The sequence below is a fragment of the Lactuca virosa genome, chromosome 2, assembly GCF_052849685.1.
Source record: "Lactuca virosa cultivar CGN04683 chromosome 2, Lactuca_virosa_CGN04683_v6, whole genome shotgun sequence".
Lineage (NCBI taxonomy): Eukaryota > Viridiplantae > Streptophyta > Magnoliopsida > Asterales > Asteraceae > Lactuca > Lactuca virosa.
The window spans coordinates 264,000,427-264,024,767 of NC_136427.1; the positions used below are offsets into that span (position 1 = coordinate 264,000,427).

General features: G+C 34.2%; 3 protein-coding genes across 3 annotated transcripts; 1 reads left to right on the forward strand and 2 right to left on the reverse strand.

Moving 5' to 3' along the window:
* Positions 1-12,560: 12,560 nt before the first annotated feature.
* Positions 12,561-15,159, reverse strand: LOC145156973 (inositol phosphorylceramide glucuronosyltransferase 1-like). The gene is made up of 9 exons (XM_079076161.1): positions 14,689-15,159; positions 14,408-14,528; positions 14,140-14,325; positions 13,908-14,053; positions 13,590-13,835; positions 13,398-13,505; positions 13,005-13,284; positions 12,792-12,909; positions 12,561-12,707 (listed from the first exon to the last, which is right to left on the reverse strand). The coding sequence occupies exons 1-9, from the start codon at positions 14,929-14,931 to the stop codon at positions 12,563-12,565; spliced, it is 1,593 nt and encodes a 530-aa protein (XP_078932287.1). The 5' UTR covers positions 14,932-15,159; the 3' UTR covers positions 12,561-12,562.
* Positions 15,160-17,785: 2,626 nt separating this feature from the next.
* MEF9 (mitochondrial editing factor 9) lies at positions 17,786-19,965 on the forward strand. The gene has a single exon (XM_079080377.1). The coding sequence runs from the start codon at positions 17,856-17,858 to the stop codon at positions 19,782-19,784; it is 1,929 nt and encodes a 642-aa protein (XP_078936503.1). The 5' UTR covers positions 17,786-17,855; the 3' UTR covers positions 19,785-19,965.
* Positions 19,966-20,821: 856 nt separating this feature from the next.
* On the reverse strand, positions 20,822-23,050 carry CJD1 (Chloroplast J-like domain 1). The gene is made up of 10 exons (XM_079080378.1): positions 22,828-23,050; positions 22,539-22,632; positions 22,305-22,409; positions 22,075-22,152; positions 21,940-21,995; positions 21,792-21,849; positions 21,564-21,689; positions 21,373-21,468; positions 21,205-21,276; positions 20,822-21,061 (listed from the first exon to the last, which is right to left on the reverse strand). The coding sequence occupies exons 1-10, from the start codon at positions 22,935-22,937 to the stop codon at positions 20,999-21,001; spliced, it is 858 nt and encodes a 285-aa protein (XP_078936504.1). The 5' UTR covers positions 22,938-23,050; the 3' UTR covers positions 20,822-20,998.
* Positions 23,051-24,341: the final 1,291 nt, after the last annotated feature.

Here is a 24,341-nt window from a genome sequence, read left to right on the forward strand (position 1 = left end):
AAGTCTACCAGCTCATACAACACATACAGGCATCTCCCTTAGCCCTATCTAGCATGCGATTCACAGATTCATAATCAAATCATAACATATATCAAATGTGGGTATTCTGGGGAAACTTACTTGAGCTCGGTTGATTGCATGCACCACACCCTTTCTTGTCTTAGAAAACCTTTTCCTTGAAAACATTTTCTTTTGAAATTTTTTGAAAGCTTTACAGATGCCCAGTTTGAGTTCAGACACACCCGAAGGTATCCCCGAATCCCTCAAACCAAGGCTCTGATACCAACTTGTAAAGACCCAAAAATCAAGGGTAAAAATTTCATTTTTAATATAGCTAAAACATTAATACCATTTATTTCAGACATTTCAAATCATCTTTAAGTAAAACATTTATCAGAGTTCATCCCAAAATCATTCATTGCGGAAATCATAGGTGTGTGCGTTGTGATCAATCCGAGCTCTTCTTTTCCAAAACGTTGATACCTGAAACCAAAACTGCAAACCGTAAGCACAAAGCTTAGTGAGTCCCCCAAAGCATACCCCACACACATTCCACAAAACACATATCATAATAGCTATAAAAGCTATCTCTACCACATACCACATATCAATTAGCTATCGAGCTATCTCTACCATTAGCCACAAAGGCTATCTCTACCGTTAGCCATAAAGGCTATCTCTACTGTTAGCCACAAAGGCTATCTCTACCGTCAGCCATAAAGGCTATCTCTACCGTTAGCCACAAAGGCTATCTCTACAGTTAGCCATAAAGGCTATCTCTGCCGTTAGCCACAAAGGCTATCTCTACCGCATATTACCACATACTCAAGCCACACACCTCTACGCACAAGTATGCCAACTATCATAAAACGGGCCGACCTTGGTGCCTTAGACCCATTGGTATGGTGAGAAGACTCACCTCTCAAAGGTTGAACTGGAAAACTGAAGTCAGATATATCCCACGCTGCTCCTCCCAAACTGCCCATAATCAATGAGTAAATAACTCAGCATAATCCCATAAATACCCCCAGGGTCAACCCTGGTCAAAGTCAAGGTCTATAATCCATGCTGACCCTGACTCGTCGAGTTCCTTGTTTAACTCACCAACTCGCCGAGTCACCCCAGTGACTCGTCGAGTTCCTTGATGTTCACGGTCGTGAACTCCCAATCGGAAACCCATGACTGTGAACCCTTACGCGTGAACCCTTGACCGTGAATGAGAAAACCCTTCCCGACTCGCCGAGTCACTTTCACGACTCGCCAAGTTCCCCTATTCCAACATGTTTACGGTCCTTTCCAGTGGGACTTAAGGTCCCAAACTTCAGATCTATCTTCTTCTAGGTCAGCTGTCACGTAAAGTTGCAAACTTTACGTGCATGCATGACCATAACACCAAAACTAACCTTCAAATAAGGTTTTCATGCATGGAGAGGGGATAAGCATATAAAAAGATGCAACTTTATGCTATTTGGGACCTAAGAAGGTCCAGATCTGGAAGCATATCCCTGTGGTAGGTCAAGATCCAAACTTGACTCCATTTTGCCTCAAGAATGGCCATTTTCTTCCAAGAAAGAGATCTAAAATCTACAGCTCAAGATAACGAATTTATACCTCAACGAGATGGCCAAAACAGAGTAGATGCTCGATCTACTGCTTCTCCCTTGACCCTTCCTCTTCAAACTTTGAAATCCTTCCCAAAAACCCCAAGAATTGCTCACAAAGGCTCTCACTCCTAAACAAGAAGGTTCACGGCCGAAAACGTTCTTCTCAGAGATAATAAGATGCTAAGGGAGGCCACAAGGGTAGATAATGATCCTTATATAGGGTGTAAACCCTAAAAACTAGGGTTTCCTCTTACAGCTCCTACTCGCCAAGTCGGGTCTTCCGACTCGCCGAGTAGGTCCCGATACCACGTCCTTGATTTAATGCCCCTACTCGACGAGTTGGACTCCCAACTCGCCGAGTCCATGTACCAAAACCTTAAAAGCTTGAATCCAATAGACAATTCCTGGAACAGGTGTTACATGTTGGTGTGAACCATTAGAGGCACAACGCCTGTGGTGCTTGCTTCTAAAAGATAAACACAAGGGATTCTTGGTTGTTTACTTCAAAAATCAATAATGTATGTATTCTTACTAATGAATTCAAGTTTGGATAGGAAAAATTTGTAGATTGATAGTTCATAGTAGGTTGCCTTTATGTGAAAGACATAGATCCTTCTTAGGTTGCATGTGCCCTAATCATTTAATTGTTAAATGTTTTTCCGTTTAGAGATTTGTTTTGTAACCTTCATAACCTATTATTAATTCCCAAAGCCTTTACATAATCGACTTCCGGCCCACGTCCCTGAAATAAGAAATGACGGGAAACAGGATGTTACAACCCTAAGGGGTTTGAGTCCTGAAATAGGGTTCAAAAACCCGAAATTAGGATTTTTACTCTGCGCATTTATGCCCTGCGTAACATAGGCTTCCCCATTCCACTAAAAACATGTCCTGCCCTTTAGCCACTATGCCCTGCGTACTTGGAGTACGCCATGCGTAGTGCAAATATCCAATTTCCAGCTCAATTTCAAACAACCATAACTTCTTCATTTCAACTCCGTTTTCGGCATTTTTTATATACACAAAAAGGCATTGAAGAGCCCCACGATCCTTCTAGTTACTTTTGTCTTAACTCGTGTCGAACTAAAACCCTAATCCATGCAAGAAACCCGACATATAACTTTTCCCTTTCTACCATTCGGTCCAAGACACAAATCAATGGATCATATCCCACAACCAATGTTATCAACCTTTAATAGGGTCCAACTTTACTTTCTCAAAGCCCAAAGCCTTTTCATGATTGAATTTCGGTCCAGAACCCCGAAATAAGAAACGACCCAAAACAGGGTGTTACTGTTGGATATAGTGTCTAAGTCCATAACTTTATTTGGTATGTACTTGACCCGACCCGGCATGGTCCATTTGGGTTGCATGGCATTGCAATACTTGGATAGACAAAATGAGAGAAAGTACACTTGTGATTATTAATATATTATAAGTTCTAATATATTAATAATAGTATTATTTAATTAGTATTGATTAAGTATTAATCTAGTATTAATTTGGTGATCAAAGTGAGACTAATTAAATATATAGGGTTGATTATGACAATCATCAATTCTTTTATGGTGGATTAATGATCCATGGTTTATGGGTTTGGTTATAACCATATGGAGCTCCATGGATAGTCCATGGGAGTTACAAACCCATGGGTCATGATGAATGAAGAGTCATGACAATTAGGGTTTACATTTGTAACTCCTAATTATGAGACACTATAAAAGAAACCCTATAGCATGCAAAATCTGGACTAAGTGTATTCATAAGAGGGCATAACCGATTTTGAGGCTAAGTGACATTCTCTCAAGTTATTCCAAGTTTTGTGGTGTTGTGTGAAGCATTTGAGGCACAACATTTGGGGTGCTAGGCTCACAAAGTCTTGAAGGAATCCAAGCAACAACAAGGTATGTATTTCTACTAGTTTTTATGTTTTATGTAATCCCCATGCCATGCTAGTTAGGAAATAACCTTGAAAAAGAAATTTGCATGTATATAGAGAAAACATAGATTCAAGGTTATTAGGGTTGCATGTACACTTAGGAAGTGTTAGAATGCTCAAAACCCAACAGTGGTATCAGAGCCTAGGATTGTTTTCTGTATACTTGATGCAAAACTGCTTAAAAATCGAAAATTCTGCACTCTGACGACTGGACTCGCCGAGTTCATGGGGAGGACTCGCCGAGTCCATGGACAAATTCATCCTACTCGTCGAGTAGGATCATGCACTCGACGAGTAGGAGCGTGCTGGACAGTTTTTTTCGAGTTTTGTTGCTGGAAATGGATTAAAATCATTATCCCAATCTGTTTTGGACTTGTAAAATCTGTTTTTCAAAATGATAATGATTATGTTAACCCATTTTACATGACTTTTATCAATTTTCAAGTATTGTATATGTTTATATGATTTCTTGAAATTGCTTGACATGAATATTTGTTCTTATGAGTTTTTAGAAGATCATAGGAATTTTGTGTAACTTACATGCTTGTTTAATCCATGATCTTAATGCTAATGATGGTGTCCATAACTTGTCCTCAAGTCATGCATAACCAAAAGTCACTTCTTTAAAAGTTGTAATTAAAGAATAGGAGGTTTCATAAAATGAAGAGTCTTCATTTTTATGAAGCATTAAAACTCATAAGTTACAAATTGAAGAGTCTTGAAACAGTTTCAAAACTTGCCCTCAAGTTTTTGGAATTTGTAAAGTTACCCCCCCATGTACACTTTAATTCCAAATTGAACTCTTAGAATTTTTAAAAGGTAAAATTCAAACTTTATGGACTTCATTAAATTAATTAAAGTGTTTAATTAAAAGAGTTAATAATTCCATAAAGACATGGTTTAAGTTTAATTAAATTAAGAGTATAGTTTAATTAATAGATTAAACCACCAAGTATTTTAAATGTTTAAAGTACACCCTTATACTATTATTATAATTTTAATTATATAGATATGTATAAGAATAGGTCATTCTTACCGTTAGTAGGCCTCATTCACGAAGCCGGTCCATAAGGGGGGTATAAGGTTGTTGCCTATAAAATGGTGACTTAATGGGTGTCCACTCTCACCCACCGCTTCCTTGATCGGTGGAGGGTCGTTAGCCGAACGGGTAGGATACGACTTTAAATACTCATTAAAAGTATAATGAATTATAAAGTAACTATACATTATAAATTCCCAATCTTAGTTACTTTAGGAAAATGTGAAATTGGTGCTAGCCCATAAAATTACACTTTGTACCTTACCAAGTCGTTAGTGGAGCGTGTGTGGTTAACCGACATACTAACATGGACTAGTAAGTGTGGCAAAGGGTAACTTGACTTTATTATAGATCGGTGGAGCGTGTGTGGTTAACCGGCACATCGATTAGGTAATATTGTTGAGCGTACCAAGTCAATTTGTATGGTTATTCACACCTTGTTTGTGATCCTCGGCATCCCAATCACAAACTTGAGAGGGCACAATCGAGATTCAAACATGCCATTGAAAGTTCAATGTATCTCAAAAGATCTAGGAGTTTCAAATACCAATTAAAAACTTAATTATATTTCGTTTTATGGTGGAAATTGGTAAATCGTCATTTACCTACCTTCAACTATTTTATAATTTGGATTACGGCATCCCTCTTCCAGTTATAAATAGGTTGTTGGGTCCTAGCCTTAATATTTCATATTGGGTGTTATATTAAGGACTTTAAATCAACTAACTTGAATTTCTCCCATTATAGATGTCTAGTTTAGACAGCTATGGTCTTCCCAAATCTTTAGGAACAAGCTTCCTAATGAAGATGATATCCCAAATGGCAACCTAGGTGAAAGATCAATCCCTTTGTTGTGCATTAGTGGGACTGGAAATCATACTTCACTTCCTCCACCTCCTCCAATAAATCTCCCTATCCCACAAGTTTCAAGACCTGATAAGTTCTAAGTCACTCAATCCCTATTGGCAAACAAAGTATATATGTGCTTAGGTCTTGGAGATTAAGTCACATATTGACAAGTCGGGAGAGTCGGGTGTCGAAATCTCAAGGTAGCTGGCTGTTGACTTGGTCACTCCCTGATGACAGATCACGACATGACCCTTAATGATCTTACCTATTTGCTTGATGATGCTGAATCAGCAATGATTTGGAGCATTGGTAAAGCAAAATTTGATTGGAAGATCAACTTCCCAAACTTCCATGGACATTGACAATGGTAACATTGGAAGTCCAGAAAAACTTTCTCTTCCCAGTTGAAAGGGATTGGCCATAGTCAACTCGGTTGACCAAATGGTAAAGAGAAAGGCTAGGTCTGTGATAGTCCCGTGTACCGTTTCCAAAGAGTCCATATGTTTCTGTTGCCAAAGGAAGGGCATAGGTTGCGAAGCTGCCAAATTTACCTAAAAGTCCATAAGGATAGTAAAGTCAAATGTTTGACTCTGCTTTAGTTGAAGTCCATTATCTAACCTTATTAAATTTCTATTCTGAGATTCTTATTGCATGATGTGACTGGGTCACATATTGATGTTTTAAGAATCAAAGAAGAGTGAAGAAACTTAAAGAAAGTATATGCTGATTCTGATCGTGAAGATGGATTTCGATCACATGGTTCGGTGATCAGAATTTTGAGTTGTTACTTAAGAGTTATGATATATTGCTTAGGAATAGATAACAACAAGTTTTCCATATGGATTGTAAGGATAAGTTTTCAGCAAAGTTTTAAAAATAAAAGAAAATGGTTTTGATTTTATTTATTTTAAGTATCCTTACAATGGCTTTTGTGAAAAAGGTTGTTGCTTATATGTTTCCATTGATAAGCAATATGGGTAAATGGATTTGATTCTTTCATTAGTGGTAGTGTCACATTTTACCAAATAAGGAAAGATTCTCATCACCCAAGTCTCAGTTGGATAGAAACTTGGAATCATGCAAGTTGTATTGTGTGATGAATGAGAATTTTCATCTTTGGTAAATTAAGACTAATTCCTTGTTCACATTCGCATGTGAGTCAGGCGAAGGACTAAAGGATCGGGTACATTAAGTTGTGCACTAGTCAGGTCCACCACAAAGGTAGATAAGATTATTCGTTATGATTTACTAAAGTTTAGTAAATATGGTTATGCTTACGAGTTTAAGTGTAATTCTGAAACATTGGAAAAGTTTCAATGTATGGCAGAATGAATAAGAAGAATCAAATAAGGCAGAAAGATAAAAGTTTCTCCAATCTGAAGAGATGGGAGAGTACTTGTGTATTTTGTTTTATGATTATCTTAGTGATTATGGAACCATATCACAATTGATCCTCTAAGGACACCTTAGTGTGTTTGTTGCCTGAGGAGAGGAATTGTGAATTGTTGAAATGGTTAAATCAAAAGATAATTCATACTTTGTTCCAAAACAAATCCTGGAGTAATACTCCAAGATTGTAACTAGAGTGACATAGTCTTTAGAAAGTTCATAACACTTGTCAAATGTAGAGTAAGATGTTTCCTATTCTTGTACATTTGAGATTGGTAAGTTGTGATGTTTTGGATAAAACAAAGACCAGCTAAGACCAATAGTGAGAAGTGTTGAACTTGATAAGAATCCGCACTAGCTCTTGAATATTTGTATTGCCAAGAAATGTCAAGAAATGGTTCTTGACAAAGATAAGTCTTATATGTCAAGAGGACAGTGGGAGTCTAAAAGATTCTGAAATAGTTTCAAGAACTAATCAAGAGTTTTGTTAATCACTAGCCTACGACTTGAGGTTTGTAACCTATCGTGTTGACATATTCTTATTTCTATGTCTATTCCAGTTAAAAGTTGATTATGCTTGTGAGTTCTATGAGGTCTCAATTGTTTGCATAACAACCCGGAAGCAATGGTGGGCATTGTGCTGCCAGTTGGCAAGAAATTAAGATTGAACAAGTTCAGTCTATATGAGTTTGGATTTGTCACTAACCTTGTCTTGTGATTATGGTTATGACAAATTCACATGGATATAAACACATACACCATAAAAATCTAAGTGTCATAAGGTTTCTCTTCGATTCATGGAAATGAACATAAGGAAACTCTTTCACTAAGTAGATTCTGAGTAGATAGCAATTGTGAGAATGACAAAAGTTCTAAACATTATGATTACGGCATCCCTCTTCATAATTGTTTAGACACACAAGTGAGCTATCTAAGGAAAGGTGTATGGTTTTGAAGAAATTGCATATCAGAAATCTGAATTTTGGTAGAAAAGTCAATAAAGTGTTGGTTTCTAAAAAGTCCAGCTGATCTCTGGATACATGTCAAAGCTAGTGGGAGCATAAGTGTTATGCTAGTAAGATAATAATCATTATGCTAGTGGGAGCATGATTATTATGTTAAGTGTTTCAAGTCAGCAATATTAATTATAGAAAACAAAAGTTTCAATTCGCCTTGAAAAAGTTGTTTTGTTATAATTAAGGGAGAGGATTTTATACTTCACTCCAATTCTACAAGCTTAGATTGAGAATTTAATCTACTTTAGTCAAGAATATATATGAATGTTATGCTGGAATGGTTCAACATAAGGAAATTCTATATATGTTGCGTTCTCAAAATTCGATTATGATTACGGCATCCCTCTTCATAGTTCGAATTATGAAAACATGGCAAATAAAAAAAAATTTATAGCATAAATCATGTCCCATATGTTTTGGGTATAGGTTTGATTACATGTGCTATAATATTCATCCACTCTAAATTTTCCAAATGCCTAGGGCATTAAGATGGAAAAAGGAATAGAACTGGAAATGACTAAAATGATTAAGCAAAGTTGTCGAGGACAATCTGAGGTTTACCAAAGATTGGTTGCTCATGGACAATTAGAAGTATAGAGTAAGGACTATATTGACATATTTTGAAAAAAGGCAACTCTTGTTCAGAAGTGATGGTCAAAATGGTAATATGGAATTGTCTCCATAGGTGGAAGTTATTCTTCGAATCTGTGTAAGATTAAAGAACTTAATGCTAAGAAGGATGTTCAAAGGAATGTACTTTGAATTTGAGACTTCATTTCCATGGAATTGTTTTCCATTGGAATACTTTGTAATATCTGTTGCCAAGTCTTTGTGACTTCTGTGCATAGTCATTACAAGGGGATCATAGCATATAAGTTTAGAATCTAACATATTACAGTAAATGGCAAGAGTTTGGTATTCTTGCATTTACAACGAGGATTGGAATTGTGAAATGAGCATCATTGGAATATTGTCAATTGATCTATTTCACAAAGAGAGGACCATATGTAAACATAGTATGCATACTTGGAGTATGGCATAATTGTTGTTTGAAAAAACATAGTGTACATGCTTGGAGCATGGGACAACTAATGTTTTAATTCAAGCATAAAGTTGATTAATCGAAACATAAATAATGAGTAATCAATATGGTGCTTAAATAAAAGGTGTTTTTATTTACACTCAAAGTGTTGGGGCCATATAAGATTAGTATTATTCTTGTGTTTCACTTTGCATGTTTTGACTTCCAGAATAATTATGTTATGGTATATATCATATTATTCAAACCATCCACAGTCAGTCATATGTTGGAAGTAGATATGAATCAAGACTGTCATGAATTTGGCTTGTATGATTTGTCTAAAGTGCTTTAGACAATGCAATGGTTGCTACAGCATTCATGAGTACTCATAAGGGCTGAGTATTGGATTCAACCCACGCTCACTTGCATCACTTCATGGAATTTATCTCGAGTGATCGTGAGACGGTAATATCATATAAATCTTCAAACCTAGAGATATGAGTTGTTGACTATGAGTTGGTTATTCATTGATTGTACGAAAACGCATTGGTAACTCGATGTTATAAAACGTGCCTTTGTGAATAATTCAACAAGTAGTTAGTACAAGCATATCAGTCGAAGTTTATCTGTTCCTTCTAGAAATAGAAGCGATATCTAGGCCCCTCGATGATTTGGTTTTGACCTATGTACCGGGCCCGATCAGAACCTAATTGATGTGTTCAATTTAGTTCTATGTCGAAACAAATCAGAGATCGAGAAACAAATGCTGGACAATAAGTAAGACCATGTTCCATGTGTTTGTCCGGCTGATATCATGAGAACAGAGGATAATATGATCACTTATCTTAAATGGCGTATCATCATCATCTCAGTTCCGAGAGACTTTGAAAGAGCTACGATTGCTAGTCGGATTTTGAAGTCATATTTTCAAATATAGTTATTAGACTTATCCAAGTGGGAGACTGTTGGATATAGTGTCTAAGTCCATAACTTTATTTGGTATGTACTTGACCCGACCCGGCATGGTCCATTTGGGTTGCATCGCATTGCAATACTTGGATAGACAAAATGAGAGAAAGTACACTTGTGATTATTAATATATTATAAGTTCTAATATATTAATAATAGTATTATTTAATTAGTATTGATCAAGTATTAATCTAGTATTAATTTGGTGATCAAAGTGAGACTAATTAAATATATAGGGTTGATTATGACAATCATCAATTCTTTTATGGTGGATTAATGATCCATGGTTCATGGGTTTGGTTATAACCATATGGAGCTCCATGGATAGTCCATGGGAGTTACAAACCCATGGGTCATGATGAATGAAGAGTCATGACAATTAGGGTTTACATTTGTAACTCCTAATTATGAGACACTATAAAAGAAACCCTATAGCATGCAAAATCTGGACTAAGTGTATTCATAAGAGGGCATAACCGATTTTGAGGCTAAGTGACATTCTCTCAAGTTATTCCAAGTTTTGTGGTGTTGTGTGAAGCATTTGAGGCACAACATTTGGGGTGCTAGGCTCACAAAGTCTTGAAGGAATCCAAGCAACAACAAGGTATGTATTTCTACTAGTTTTTATGTTTTATGTAATCCCCATGCCATGCTAGTTAGGAAATAACCTTGAAAAAGAAATTTGCATGTATATAGAGAAAACATAGATTCAAGGTTATTAGGGTTGCATGTACACTTAGGAAGTGTTAGAATGCTCAAAACCCAACAGTTACATCAGGTGACCTTGACCCAACATCTCGGCAACCTCGGTTAACAAGTATTTCAACATTTAGTATATAGTTATTTAATTCCATTAAGTCTTCTAAAATATATCAAGATTTTCGGTTTAGGAAAGATATTAGATGACCATGTAGTTTATCTAATTCATTTGCATCTTTTCTGTTTCAACTGATTCTTTCTGAGGACTTATCTAATTCAAAGTATTAGCAATGTTAAATATTATGTAAAATTTTCATATCATAGCTGACATTTTCTTTGGATGTATAATAATATATGTTATGTGCCTAAGTTTTTTTTTTGTAAAGTTTGTCCAGTTTTGCTATCTTGTTAAAAAAAACAATCCCATTCAAGCATTCTAATGTGTGGAATTTGACAACACCCAATTTCACAAATTTTGTGATTCCAATGGCATCCATATTCACTTTTCTTGTCCTCACACCTCCCAACAAAATGGGATGTCCTTAATTATGTTACACACCAATTTAGGGTTGTAAACGAACCAAACGAACATGAACAAGGGCTTGTTCATGTTCATTCATTTAAGTTATCCGAACAAATGAACGAAAACAAACGAATAAACGAACAAGCTTTCTTGTTCATGTTCGCTCATTTAAAAAATTACATTGTTCATGTTCGTTTAGAATGTTCGTTCGTTTATGTTCATGAACATTCTAAACGGACATAAATGAACGTAGATAAATAAACATAATTGAACATATATGAACATAAACGAGCATATAATATAGTAATGTAATCAAACACAATTGAACAATTATGAACATAAAAGGAACTTAAATGAATGAACATAAACTAACGTTCACGAACATAATTGAACAAACGGGACCATTGTTCATGTTTGTTCGTTTAACAAAATAAACGAGAATTTGTGTTCATGTTCGTTCATTTAATAAATAAAAGAACATAAATGAACTTCCTGTTGAACGATTCATGAACAAATCACCGAACGTTCAGTTCGTTTCCAACCCTACATACCATTAACAACACTATTCCCACCCTACACTTCCATGCTCATTAATAACACAGTTGCCTTCGTCCTAAACTGCCTTCAATTTTCGAAAACTCTCAATCTTTATTAATTCAACCAAGTCCTAGAGGGGGTAGCGAGCTGAGGACTATGGAATGACATTGATAGCTCTTTTAGTAGATAACTTGAATCTCCTAAACATGTTGATCACAAATGGAAAATAGCGTCAGCCGTAATCCGGGGGTTGCACCCAAAAGGATTATGCTCTGACACCAAGGGGTCTGAACTCAAGAGTGTGTATGAGATAGAGAGTGAGAATGAGAGAAAATAATTTCTTAATGATACCTCCCATTAGGGTAGTATTTATAATATTGGTATGTGAGAAAAGGTATGTCCTTTCGTATAAGATACAGTAACCATGGAGTAGTTAACACCTTCCTTAATTAAACGAATTTAGTTATGGATGGGAATGGATTAGTATTCTCATAACAAGTCTTAGATTCTTTTGATTCAACTCTCCATAATCATTATCACATTCTCACGGTACTTATCATTCGCGTATGATTCTAGCCATACACACACCATCTAAAGGAAATAAACCTTACAAGAATTTAGTCAATAGGATTCTAGTTTCTTTTCTAAACTGAAAATTTAAATTCTAATTGGATTATCCCGAGTAAATTTCGTGATACCTAGGAAAAAAGAGGATCGAAATCACACGATCCAATTCGACATTCAAGTTCTCGATTACCATTACCATGTTCGTGTCCAATTTTTTCCAACAAATGGGATACATGAATATGATGGAGCTTCATGTACAACCAATTCTACATTACAACTAAAATAGCTCTTGTCAACTTTAAACTCATATTTGTTCGACAATCAAAAGTTAAACATCAATCGAAGCACATTGTCATTATGAAAACCTACAAATAAACAACTTACATTTTGTTTATGAAAAATCTGATTAATTAACAACATAAATAACATATGTTCCTTGCCCTTGATCCATCTCTATCTTCAAGGCCTCGCATGAATGACTTGATAGCTAAATGTTCTGAGGCATACGTCATGAAACATGCAAAAATTAAACCTCCAACACCCATCAAACTAAACCTATAAATGTCAAAACAACACCAGAAACCATTAAGTTCCAAAACTGTAACACTTGCACAAAAGTAAAACCCTTTCCATATATACCTCAAAAATAAAGTTGTAATCCCAAAAATACCAGGTGCTAAAGGGGCAGCAACAGCCAGAAACGCCATCATTGACCCATAGTACCATGGTGCAACATCACAAGATACCCTCTGATGACCTGCATTAAAACCAAATACATTCAAAGTTTATTTTTAATAATTTAATGCCATTTATTTACTATGATTTCAAATAATGACAGTTTAGAAATAAAACCTTTTTCAGAATCATAATCTGAAGCTCCTGGACGTGGGTTTCCTATTTGATTTGCCACCATCTTCCCCCATTTATAAATTATGTGCAAATAAAATCCAAAAAGTAGGAAAAAAATTGTAAAAATCCACTCGTACATCAAAAGCAACCCAATCCATGGCTTCACTTGCCTAGGCACAACCGAAATACCAAATCCAAGTGACACCACCGCAACCATGAAACATATTACTACAGAAATTCCACCAAGAAAACCAGGCACCACGGAGTGTGCGCCATTAGAGAACTACACATGATCACAACCCACAACTTTTTAACATACTATAAACAAAATAAAATAAATTAGAATTAAATATTATTAATTTATAATTAAAGAGAATAATTCAGAACTAATTAAACCTGTTGATTAGAGTTTATGGTAGATGAAGATACTGCAGAATAAGCAAGCGCACCTCCTGATCTAAATTTGTAGTATATATGTCTAGCGTGATCGCATAAAGAACGCGTCTATATATAAAATAATAAAAATGATCCCGGTTAATTTAGATGATGAATATAAACTTTATGAAAAGGAAATGAAAGTGTAATTACCAGAAGAAAAGATCGATAGTAACAGAAGAGTAAAATGAAAACTGGAAACCAAAAAAGAAATTTCACTAAAAGATCATCATGGGGATTTCTGCCTCCTCCTGTTCCTGGAAGAGATTCTTCTAGATGTTCTCTAACATCCTGCCATATATCTACAGGTTTTAAAAGCCAAGATGTCCACCAATCCCATGGTTTTAGAGGTCCAAGTGTATAGTGTATAACACTAATTTCTTTCTCATCTACCATCCACTGTAACAACAAACAATAAAATGAATCAAGATATTAATAAGATTGCTTAAATTAATACATTTTAGTTTTTACCTTGTTAGCAATCATGTAAAGTCCAACATCTGCATTGTAAATAGTAGAAAGTCTTTCCATTTCTGCAACTGGTCTAGAAATGGTAGGGTCAAAAACACGTGCACTTGGGAATCCAGAATAATAGGCATTCAAGAAACCCTGATCACCTAAAAAAAGAAACAAGAAAAGCATTGAGGAAACTTCTATCACATAAGTCACTGATTATGGATAAGGGAAATAATGGCATATATACCTCCTGTATATGAAAACAATGTGGTAACTTTGCTGATCATGTCTTTGAAAAGTTTTTCAGATGGTTCTACTACCATAACACCTGAGTTGAGCCTTTCTGAATGTTTTAAGTTAGCACAGAATTTTCCGCATTTGAATAGAATATCTATGTTCTTGACTACGATTGTATCAGCATCAAGATACACGACTGCGATAATTTCAGAAAAATATCTAAGGGGTTGATAATTCGATAAACGTGTTCATCATTAAAAGAAGAGTTGGAAAATCACCTTTGTCGTAATTAGTCATGTTGAATATCTTGAGCTTTGTGTATACACCCCAAAACCTTGTTGGCCGAACTTGATTAGGGTTCTCCAGTAGACTGATTTGATTCACAATCCAACCATCTGCCTGCAAAGATAATCACATAAACAAGATAAGCCAAAACTGGGGAAGGAATAAGAGTTTGATAAATTATTATGACAAAAAACACACATAATTCATATACATAAACTGCATAGTGATTATGGCAACAAGAATATAAAATGTATGAAGAATGTAGAAGGGAAACCTGGAGAAGACTCTTGGCGTAGTCAGAAACGCCATCAGAGACCAAAATGACCATGTCTTTGGTGGATCTGGTATCTCGAATCGACTTCCCAAGAACACGTGCTCCCAACATGAATTCATCTCCATATAAAAGAGTTACATACGCTTCTTTAGATTCCGCAGCCGAAGCTGTTTGTGGATTATGATTCAAAGATAATAAAAGAATCAATCCAAATTCAAATCGAGAAAACGCGTTCAATTTCATCCTCTTGGAATCTAATTTAACAGAATGGTGAGGAGATTGGAAATGAGATTGTTTTTCCAATGTATAATTGCATAAAGCATTATTATGTTAGGGGAGCCATGCGTTGATTATGAAAAGGGTTTTTGGAAGAAAAACAAATGATCACAACAAAATCTAGAAGGGAAATGGAACGACAATCTTCTTCTTACTTTAATTGGTTTGGTTGTTTCTTGGTTTTTCTCTGTTGATCTTCCGAAATCATACGTATCTGCAGAAAGTGGAATTTCGTTGCCTCGTCTAATTTACAAATGGGTCAAACTACAAAAACGGTAGTCGGACCCACACAAAAATGTTTTCTTCTCTTTCAAATGACATTTGACAAAACCACAAATGATGTGAACTTTTTAATTCTTTAGAGGATAAAATATAGAAAAATTATAATGTATATATTTATCATTTTATTTATTTATTTAAACATACTTTATTTCTAAATCTACACCGTCTAATTTACAAATTGGTCAAACTACAAAAACGGTAATCACTACAAAAACGATAATCAGACCCACACAAAAATGTTTTTTTCTCTTTCAGATGACATTTAACAAAATCACAAATGTTGTGAACTTTGTAATTCTTTAGATGATAAAATACAGAAAACTTATAATGCTTTTATTTATCATTTTATTTTATTTATTAGAACGGCTTACACACGCACATACTACTTTACTTCTAAATCTAGACTTTCGTCCATAGCCAGACTAGAACCATCAACCTTTAGCTAAAAGACACATATCTGTCAACTCTTGATACCATTAGGCCAAAAGCCTTTTAATATATATATATATATATATATATATATATATCATTTTATTAATTCAGTCTTTAATTTGTTTTAACGTATTAAAAAGAAGTAATTATATCTACATTCTACACAGTTACATACTTACAGTGATAAAACATAATGGTATAATTACTAAAGAAAAAAATCATTAAACTTATAAAAACACATTGTATTTTAAGTATTTCAGCATCTTTTAACATTTTTTTATTTATTACAAACTATATGACTAAATCAAATCGATAATTTGATTTCAATCAACACTAAGAGGGATTTTTTGCAGGGTTAAATTGTGTGTATTAGTGGAACTGTTTTTGATGTATCTAATCTTTCGTTAGATGGTAGGAATGTTGTTATAAGGGTTGGTGTATGCCAAAGTGAATCAGTTATTATGATTCTAATCATGTTGATTGCAAGTCGTTTTGTGTCAACCTCTAGGTATATATTTGATTTGGTGGTGTTACCTATTTGGTGTCCGATGTTGTAGTCCGTTATCTGTTTTTCAACCATCAATATCGGTTGATTGTTACAGTTGAAGCAATAGTTAGGAATAAAAAATTGATAAAACACACAACAATAAAAGAACAATAAAGATGCCAATAAAAAATGTATACAAAAAATTAATATAGTTCACACAGTCAGAATGATTGGTTAATCAACAGACAAACTAGAGAAATGTTTTGTTATGTCATACATGTTTTCTGTCCGATTACAAAAATACAATGAAATCTATTCAATAATGACATGTTGACATTGTTTGTAGGTCAAGCCTAAAACGTCATCAACTAGCATGATCTATAAGTCTGAACACCGCAAACATACTCATCGGACATCACATACTAAGCAGAGCACCGCAGACATTAGCTCGAGCCATTGGCGGAGACAGTCCCTTTTAATGGGTTGCATGGACCCAACATGGAAATGGGTCCCAAGATATTTATGCTATAAATAAAATCCTCCAAATATTCACCTTTTTATTAAAAACCTTCTCTTTGGCATCCAATTTTAGATTAAATAGTTTCTATAGAAATTTTTTTACTAAAAAAACCTAAAAGTACTATAAATTTTCAGAATTTTATACGATTATATATTTTTTTTATGAATAATGGACCTCGATTAAATTTTGTTAGGCAAACACATAGATTGGAAAATGTTTTAGTCTCCAAAAGTTGAGTTCTCCTAAATGTTCCAAGTATTTAAATGAATTATCCCAAAGTTTCATGCAATTCATTCCAAATCTTTATTACTCTATTAAATGAAGATTTTTTTACCACATCACACTCTCATTCAATTTGTCAAATGTCATTTTATGGTTATTTTGAATTAATTTTTTCCATATGTAATTTTATGGATTTTTCTATTTTATACAATTCCACATAATATTTTAATGTAGTAATTATAATAAATATAGTACTAAATAGATATCAATTTTATTAATGTACTTACCTTTTAATTTTAAAATTCCTAAATTAAAATTCATTAGTTTCTTTTGTTTATTTATTTAAATTATTTTTTTAATTTAAAAGATAAAAAAGCATTTCAATTTTAATAATACATTATTTTTCTTATATTCTTATAAATCCAAAGTTCTAAAATATTTAGATATTCATATTTAATTTTTTTGAAATTAGCCATAATATATTTGGACTGTTAAAACAAGTTTTAAAAAGAAATTTTAAAAGATTCGTTCATATCTTGCCTTCAACCTTGATGTAATTCAAGTTCGGCCAAAGAATGAAAGCACCTCAGCCGTCGGTGCAATCGAACGGCCGGTCTTTTTGTTGATGGAAGGAAAACGATAATAGAGCAAGCCATTAGGCCAACTCCAACCTCATCACTATAAATTACATTATTTTTGTGTAAAGCTAACACTAAAACTCTTTTCAACTCTAACCACACACTAAAAAGTTATACTAAAACATATTTTAATATTATAAATTATAAAGAATAATCATAGATATCTAAAAACAATTAAAATAATACTAAAAGGTGTTTGGTGTTATTAATAGTGGCCTCTATAACATTTCTTTCCACAAAAATGAAGGTCACCGGTTGATTGGAGCTTTTATGACCTCTATAACACAAAAATAGAGGTCCATTCTTAGCCATGGTAAAGACATGGAGTAGATTAACGTGCACTTTTCGCAAAATTCTATTACCCGAGCTGCAGCTTAGCAGACCTTATTCAAAAATATTGCCTGGGGTTGCTTCCAACATCCGCATACTAAATAACAAAATCACAAACTTGATTCGAAACAGTAAATTGGATGACGCAAGGATGTTGTTCGACAAATCAAAACAGAGAAACTCGGTAACCTGGAATTCAATGCTGAGTGGATATGTGAGACGGAGGGAGATAGTGAAAGCACGACAACTGTTCGATGAAATGCCTGAAAGAGATACTGTATCATGGAACACAATGATTTCTGGATACGTTGGTTGTCGTTGTTTAAATGAGGGAAGGATCTTGTTTGATGAAATGCCATGTAGAGATTTAGTTTCTTGGAATACGATTATTAGTGGGTACGCAAAGAACGGAAAGATGAATGAAGCTTTGAGGCTCTTTACTCAAGCGCCGAATAGGAATCCTGTTTCTTGGAATGCTATGGTTACAGGATTTTTACAGAATGGTGATTTGAGGAATGCCGTTGAGTTTTTCAAGAAAATGCCTGAGCGAGATGCTGCTTCTCTTAGTGCACTTGTGTCAGGTCTTATTCATAATGGGGAATTAGATGAAGCTGAAAAGATTCTGCTCGATACTTCATTTGAGAATGATACAATAGTGGATAAGGTGCATGCTTATAACACTTTGATTGCTGGGTATGGAAGGAAAGGAAGGATCAAAGATGCTAGAAACATTTTTGATCGAATTCCATCTCACCATGATCATGGAAGAGCTGTGAAATTTAAAAGAAACGTGGTTTCATGGAATACTATGATCATGTGCTATGTGAAAGCTAGGGACATTCTCTCTGCTAGGGTTCTATTCGATGAGATGATGGAAAGAGACACATGTTCTTGGAATACAATGATAAATGGTTACATAGAAATGTCTGAAATGGAAGAAGCTTCTAATTTGTTTAAAAAAATGCCAAACGCTGATGTATATACATGGAATTCATTAATCTCAGGGTTTGGCGAGACAGGTAAACTGGAAATTGCACGTGAGTTGTTCGATAAAATGCCTGAAAGAAACCAGGTTTCATGGAACTCCATCATATCTGCTCATGAGAAAAACAAAAAATATAAAATAGCAATAGAGCTATTCATAAACATGCAAATGGAAGGAGAGAAACCAGATCGACACACATTGTCTTCCATTCTAAGTGCTTGTTCTGAACTTGCTGATATCCAACTAGGCATACAAATACACCAAAAGGTCATAAAGATTGTTACACCAGATGTTCCATTAAATAACTCCCTTATCACCATGTATGCAAGGTGTGGAGCTATAACACAGGCTATGGCTATCTTTGAGGAAATGAAATCATATAAAGATGTAATTTCCTGGAATGCTATGATTGGTGGATACGCGTCTCACGGGTATGCAACAAGCGCGTTACAACTTTTTGGTTTAATGAAGGAAGAGTTGGTGAAGCCAACATATATAACATTTATATCTGTTCTAAATGCATGTGCTAATACTGGTTTAGTTGAAGAAGGGCGCATGCATTTCAAATCCATGGTTGATGAATTCGGAATTGAACCAAGGGTAGAACATTTTGCTACCCTTGTGGATATTTTGGGTAGGAATGGACATCTTGAGGAGGCTATGGATGTAATTAAAGGGATGAAAATTGAACCTGATAAGGCAGTGTGGGGTGCTTTGTTGGGTGCTTGTAAAGTGCATAATGATGTTAAGTTAGGGCGTGTTGCAGCTGAAGCATTGATAAAGCTTGAACCTGAAAGCTCTACAGCGTATGTGTTGTTGCATAATATGTATGCCGACATTGAACAATGGGATGATGCAATAGAGATCAGGAGGTTAATGGAGAAACATAATATAAAAAAGGCTGCAGGATACAGCCTTGTTTAGAAGCTGCAATTGAGTTTCTAGCCTCAATTTGGGATCTTGCTTGAGATCTCATTTTTCCTGAAAAGAACTTGTTTCACACCTCATCTGTTGGCTAATACTTATTTCGAAATTAGCTCATCAGTGGGGGATTTGTTCGTTTGTCACGTAGGTGTGTGTTTTATTAAAGTTATCATTAACCGTATTATGAATATGATGAACAAAAGAAGCAATAAAATCGACCAAGAACACGATAATTGGGTAATCACAAGGCACGGCTTCTTGTATTAATAAAATCAATGAAAGAAGAAAGGTTTTACAGTCTATTGTAGTTGACAATATGAGGGAGAGATACGATGACATTAATAAAACTATGACTAAAAAAAGAAAAGCTTTATTTATAGCTTTGTACAAAGAATCCTGATGATTCTAAAACTTCTAAATAAAAGGAAATAATGTCATAGATTTAGTTATCTTGGAAACCACGTAAACACCCCTTATGCAAAAACCTTGAGATGAATTCCATCTTCAACGATAGAACTTCGAACCTTCATGAGATATCAAAAAATACAAGTAGTGCCAAAAGTTACTAGGGACTTCAATTTGAATACTAATCAAGCTTGAACAAAATTCAAACTTGGATGCTAGAAGCAACTTATCATCATGTTGGTGGGATTGCCATTTGTACTCATCTTGTTAACCTTGATATCATCTAGAGCAATGGCATCTCTGATGTACTGATGTCTAACGTTAATGTGCTTCGTTCTCTCGTGGAACATGGAATCATTTATAAGGCATATAACATTTTGAATGTTCTAAAAATAGTAGTGCAAAGTAAATCTCATACTTCATTTTTGCCTTGGGATAAAATCAAAAATAACATGTTGCGGATTTAGGATGGAAATCGATTTATGGTAGCAGGTTTAAAGGGATCAAATTGATTTGGACCTTAGAAGCTAGGGTGTACAATTAAATCCATAGTTACCCGGACATAGTTGGTTACCCATACATGAACATTAGCAAAAAAAATGCACCCAGAGCTCAAAGTGCCAACACCCGAATTCAAAGCAAAGTACAATGTACATTGCTTATGGTACAAATCACTATTCCATCAATTCATCAGATGTCATCATCATTCCTTTCAGCATATAGAAGCATACATGTATAATTTAAGACTTCTACAAAATTTGATTCCTGATAAAATCGCACCCTTCCTCAACAACAAAAATAGTTTTAACTCATCTGTAATACGAGGCCATGAAATACAAACTCAAAGAAGTTACAGCTGTCACAATCACTTCCTGCACATTCATACAACTTATATCAGTCTCATCTTTGAACGGCATTTTAGACATATACATGGTTTATAGTCAAACACTTTTCTGAAAACACATACACAGAGACAGAACCAAATCATGTACAAAAGGAATTATCATAATCATACCTGGTTGTTATACAAGGCAATTGGGACATAACCACTAATAAATTCGATCAAATTCACAATCCCAGTATATCCCTGAAATAGAAAAGGATTTTTTTTTTTTTTTTAATTTCGAGTAAAAAAAAAAAAAATTGTTTTCATTAAAACAAATGTTATAAATATATGGCATACCAAAGATGCAACAGCTATACATCCAAAAGACAGTGCAAGGGAACGTAGCAACCATTTCCCCATCCGCATCATGCGTCCTTCATCTTCACCTTCTTCCTACACCCAAATCAGCTCAACTATAACTATAAAAACAAAAGCATATGGTATTTGAAATAATAAAAAAAAAAAAAAAAATGTGTTTTTGTCTTTACTGTAAATGTGGTGGAAACAGGTGGTTCAAATGCTTTTAACTTCTCAAAGATTCTATATACAAATACAAAGGATAAAAACTGCACAGGCTTCCAATCAGCACTTCGTGCAACTACAATCCAAGCAATCTGCAGAAATAATAGCAAAGATGTTATATAAAGAATACGTGTTATATACTATTAAATGATTAAGCCAAGTAACAAAACAAGTTAAGCTATTTGTACACTTACGAATGCAGCTGATATTGCCATGTTTATCCTTATGTCCTTCTCCTCAGACTTGGTGAACCTGAGAAAATGAAAATATGCACCAATTATCACAGAGCTCATTGTAAAGAACTAGTGGAAAATTACTTTGGGTATTGTAAAACTGTAATACCTTGGGCCCCATGGGATAATTGGTTGCTTATCGGCATATTTAATGTCCTTTGAAACCTACATTTCTCATTGAAATACAATAAGTAGATTTGGAAATAAAGCAACATGTCAACTAGCTCAAAGATATAAGATGTACCTGAAATGAACCAAATGTCACACCCTTCTTTCGATTTGTTAATTGTGCCATCATGAGTTTGTCATATGCTTTCTCCAACTGAAAATGATATGTTTAAATTTAAACCCAATTGTTCATGATCAATGAAAGATGCATATTCTTAATTCTTGTATGCTAAATTGCTAATCACCTATTCATTGAACTCAATTTGAATAAAAAGAAAGCACAAAAAAGAAAGAGATGGGACATACAAGAGCAGCAGTCGCCTCATCCCCTCTTCTTTCAGCATCCTTTCGTTTTCTTGTGTAAGCTGCCTTCACCATATCAAATCCCTCAATGGGGTTCACGCCGAGAACCTGTGGAGTTTGCCTTTTGATTACTTTCATTTCAATCATTGGATGAAAGGATAGAGAATACTTGAAAAAGGTTAAAAGTTCTTAACAGTTCCTATGTGCAATACAGTACTAGATAATAGATATACTTGCCTCATAGGGATTTAACTCGTTGTCTGAACTAGAACTTCCAGCAGCTGAGGAAGCAGCACAAACTATCTTTTGACTCAAGCGACATTTAGAAAATCTACAATTTAGAAATCGTGTTAATATAATCAGCTTATACCAATCAAAACCTTTTCTCAAATCGGAATTAAAGGAAAAACGTATAAAAGATACACCAACAAAAAGTTGAGAGTGTTCGAAAAATGTTTGTTATAGATACATGCTGTGGAGAAATTATGAATGCACAACACGAAACGCAATTCCAAAGCTATTTTACCTTACGAAGGATGGAGAGAAATTGGAAAGCGAGCTATGAACGAAGATACTCTTCTTGGCACACAAACGAGAATTGGGAATTTGAAAGACGTTGGATATAGCCAAAGCCATCGATGATGATGATGATGAGATGATGTGTGTCTATGTGTGTGTGTGTGTGTGAATTTTGATCCTTTAGGGTTCTTTACTTCTTTTTGTTTGCAGGCTGAGTTTGGGACGTTCATTCAATCCCGGTTCATGTTAATAAAATGAATAAAGTTGAATATTGAAAATAATTAATCCATTAATCCTCAAATTTATGACGTATTATATTTAACCCGACTCATATGTACGAGGCGTACATAAAAATAAGTATGAAAATTTAAATATTTGCGTCAAAACGTAAAAAAAACTCGAATTTCTTCCGACACATAAATAAAAATAATAAGTAAAATTATTTTTTAATGTTAACAAACAATCAAAAACATAGTGTACGCGACCTTAACTTATATGTAGAAAACGTACAAAAAATAAGTAAGAAAAACATAAAAATTTACGTCGAAAACATAGACAAACTCGAATTTATACCAACACGTATATGAAAAAAGTAAGTTTTAAAAAATATTAACGAACGAAAGTTCTAAATTTACATCGAAACGCTGACCATCTCGAATTTATAACGACACATATATAAAAATAAACATGTAATAAATTAGTTTTTTAAGTTAACGAACGAAAGTTATTGAAGAAAAAATAGATTATATATTATGCGAGTTAAACACGAAAGTTTAGAACGTCGAGGGTGTGAAAATGATATTTTACAAATTTTAAAGTTGAATGGTTTAAAATGACATTTTACAAAGTTAAGAGATGTTAAATTTTGGTAGATGGGGTAAACACTAAAGTTTAGAAAGTCGAGATAGTGAAAGTGACATTTTACAAAATTCAAAACTAAAGGGGTCAAATTGACATTTTATAAAGTTGAGAGTGATAACTGTAAGAAATCATATTATATATAGGGGTCAAATTGACATTTTATAAAGTTGAGAGTGATAACTGTAAGGAATCATATTATATATACCAGGTGGGTTAAACCTAAAAGTTTAGAAAATGAAAAGGGATAAAAATGACATTTTAGAAAGTTCAAAATAAAAATGTGAAAATCAAATTTTACAAAATAAAAAGGTAGAAAGTATAATTTTACAAAATAGAGGTGTGAAAAATGTTAGTAGAAACACCCAACCTAGGCTTCAAGTTATAATATAATGGTAACATTTTTTTTATTTGTTGCATCAATATGGGTCAAAGTCACTTTCACAACATACTTTTTTATTTGTCTAACTTATTTGCCTATTTCTCTATATTATTCTTCTATATAATATGTTCACATAATCATAATTCATACTAATATTATACACCAGTATTATCTTTGTAATTAAAGCTATAGTTGACAGACTAGCTGAAAAACTAATTGGTAGCTGAAAAATTAGCTCGTAGTTGAAAAGTTAGTTGTTGTTTTATAAGCTAACTGACAAA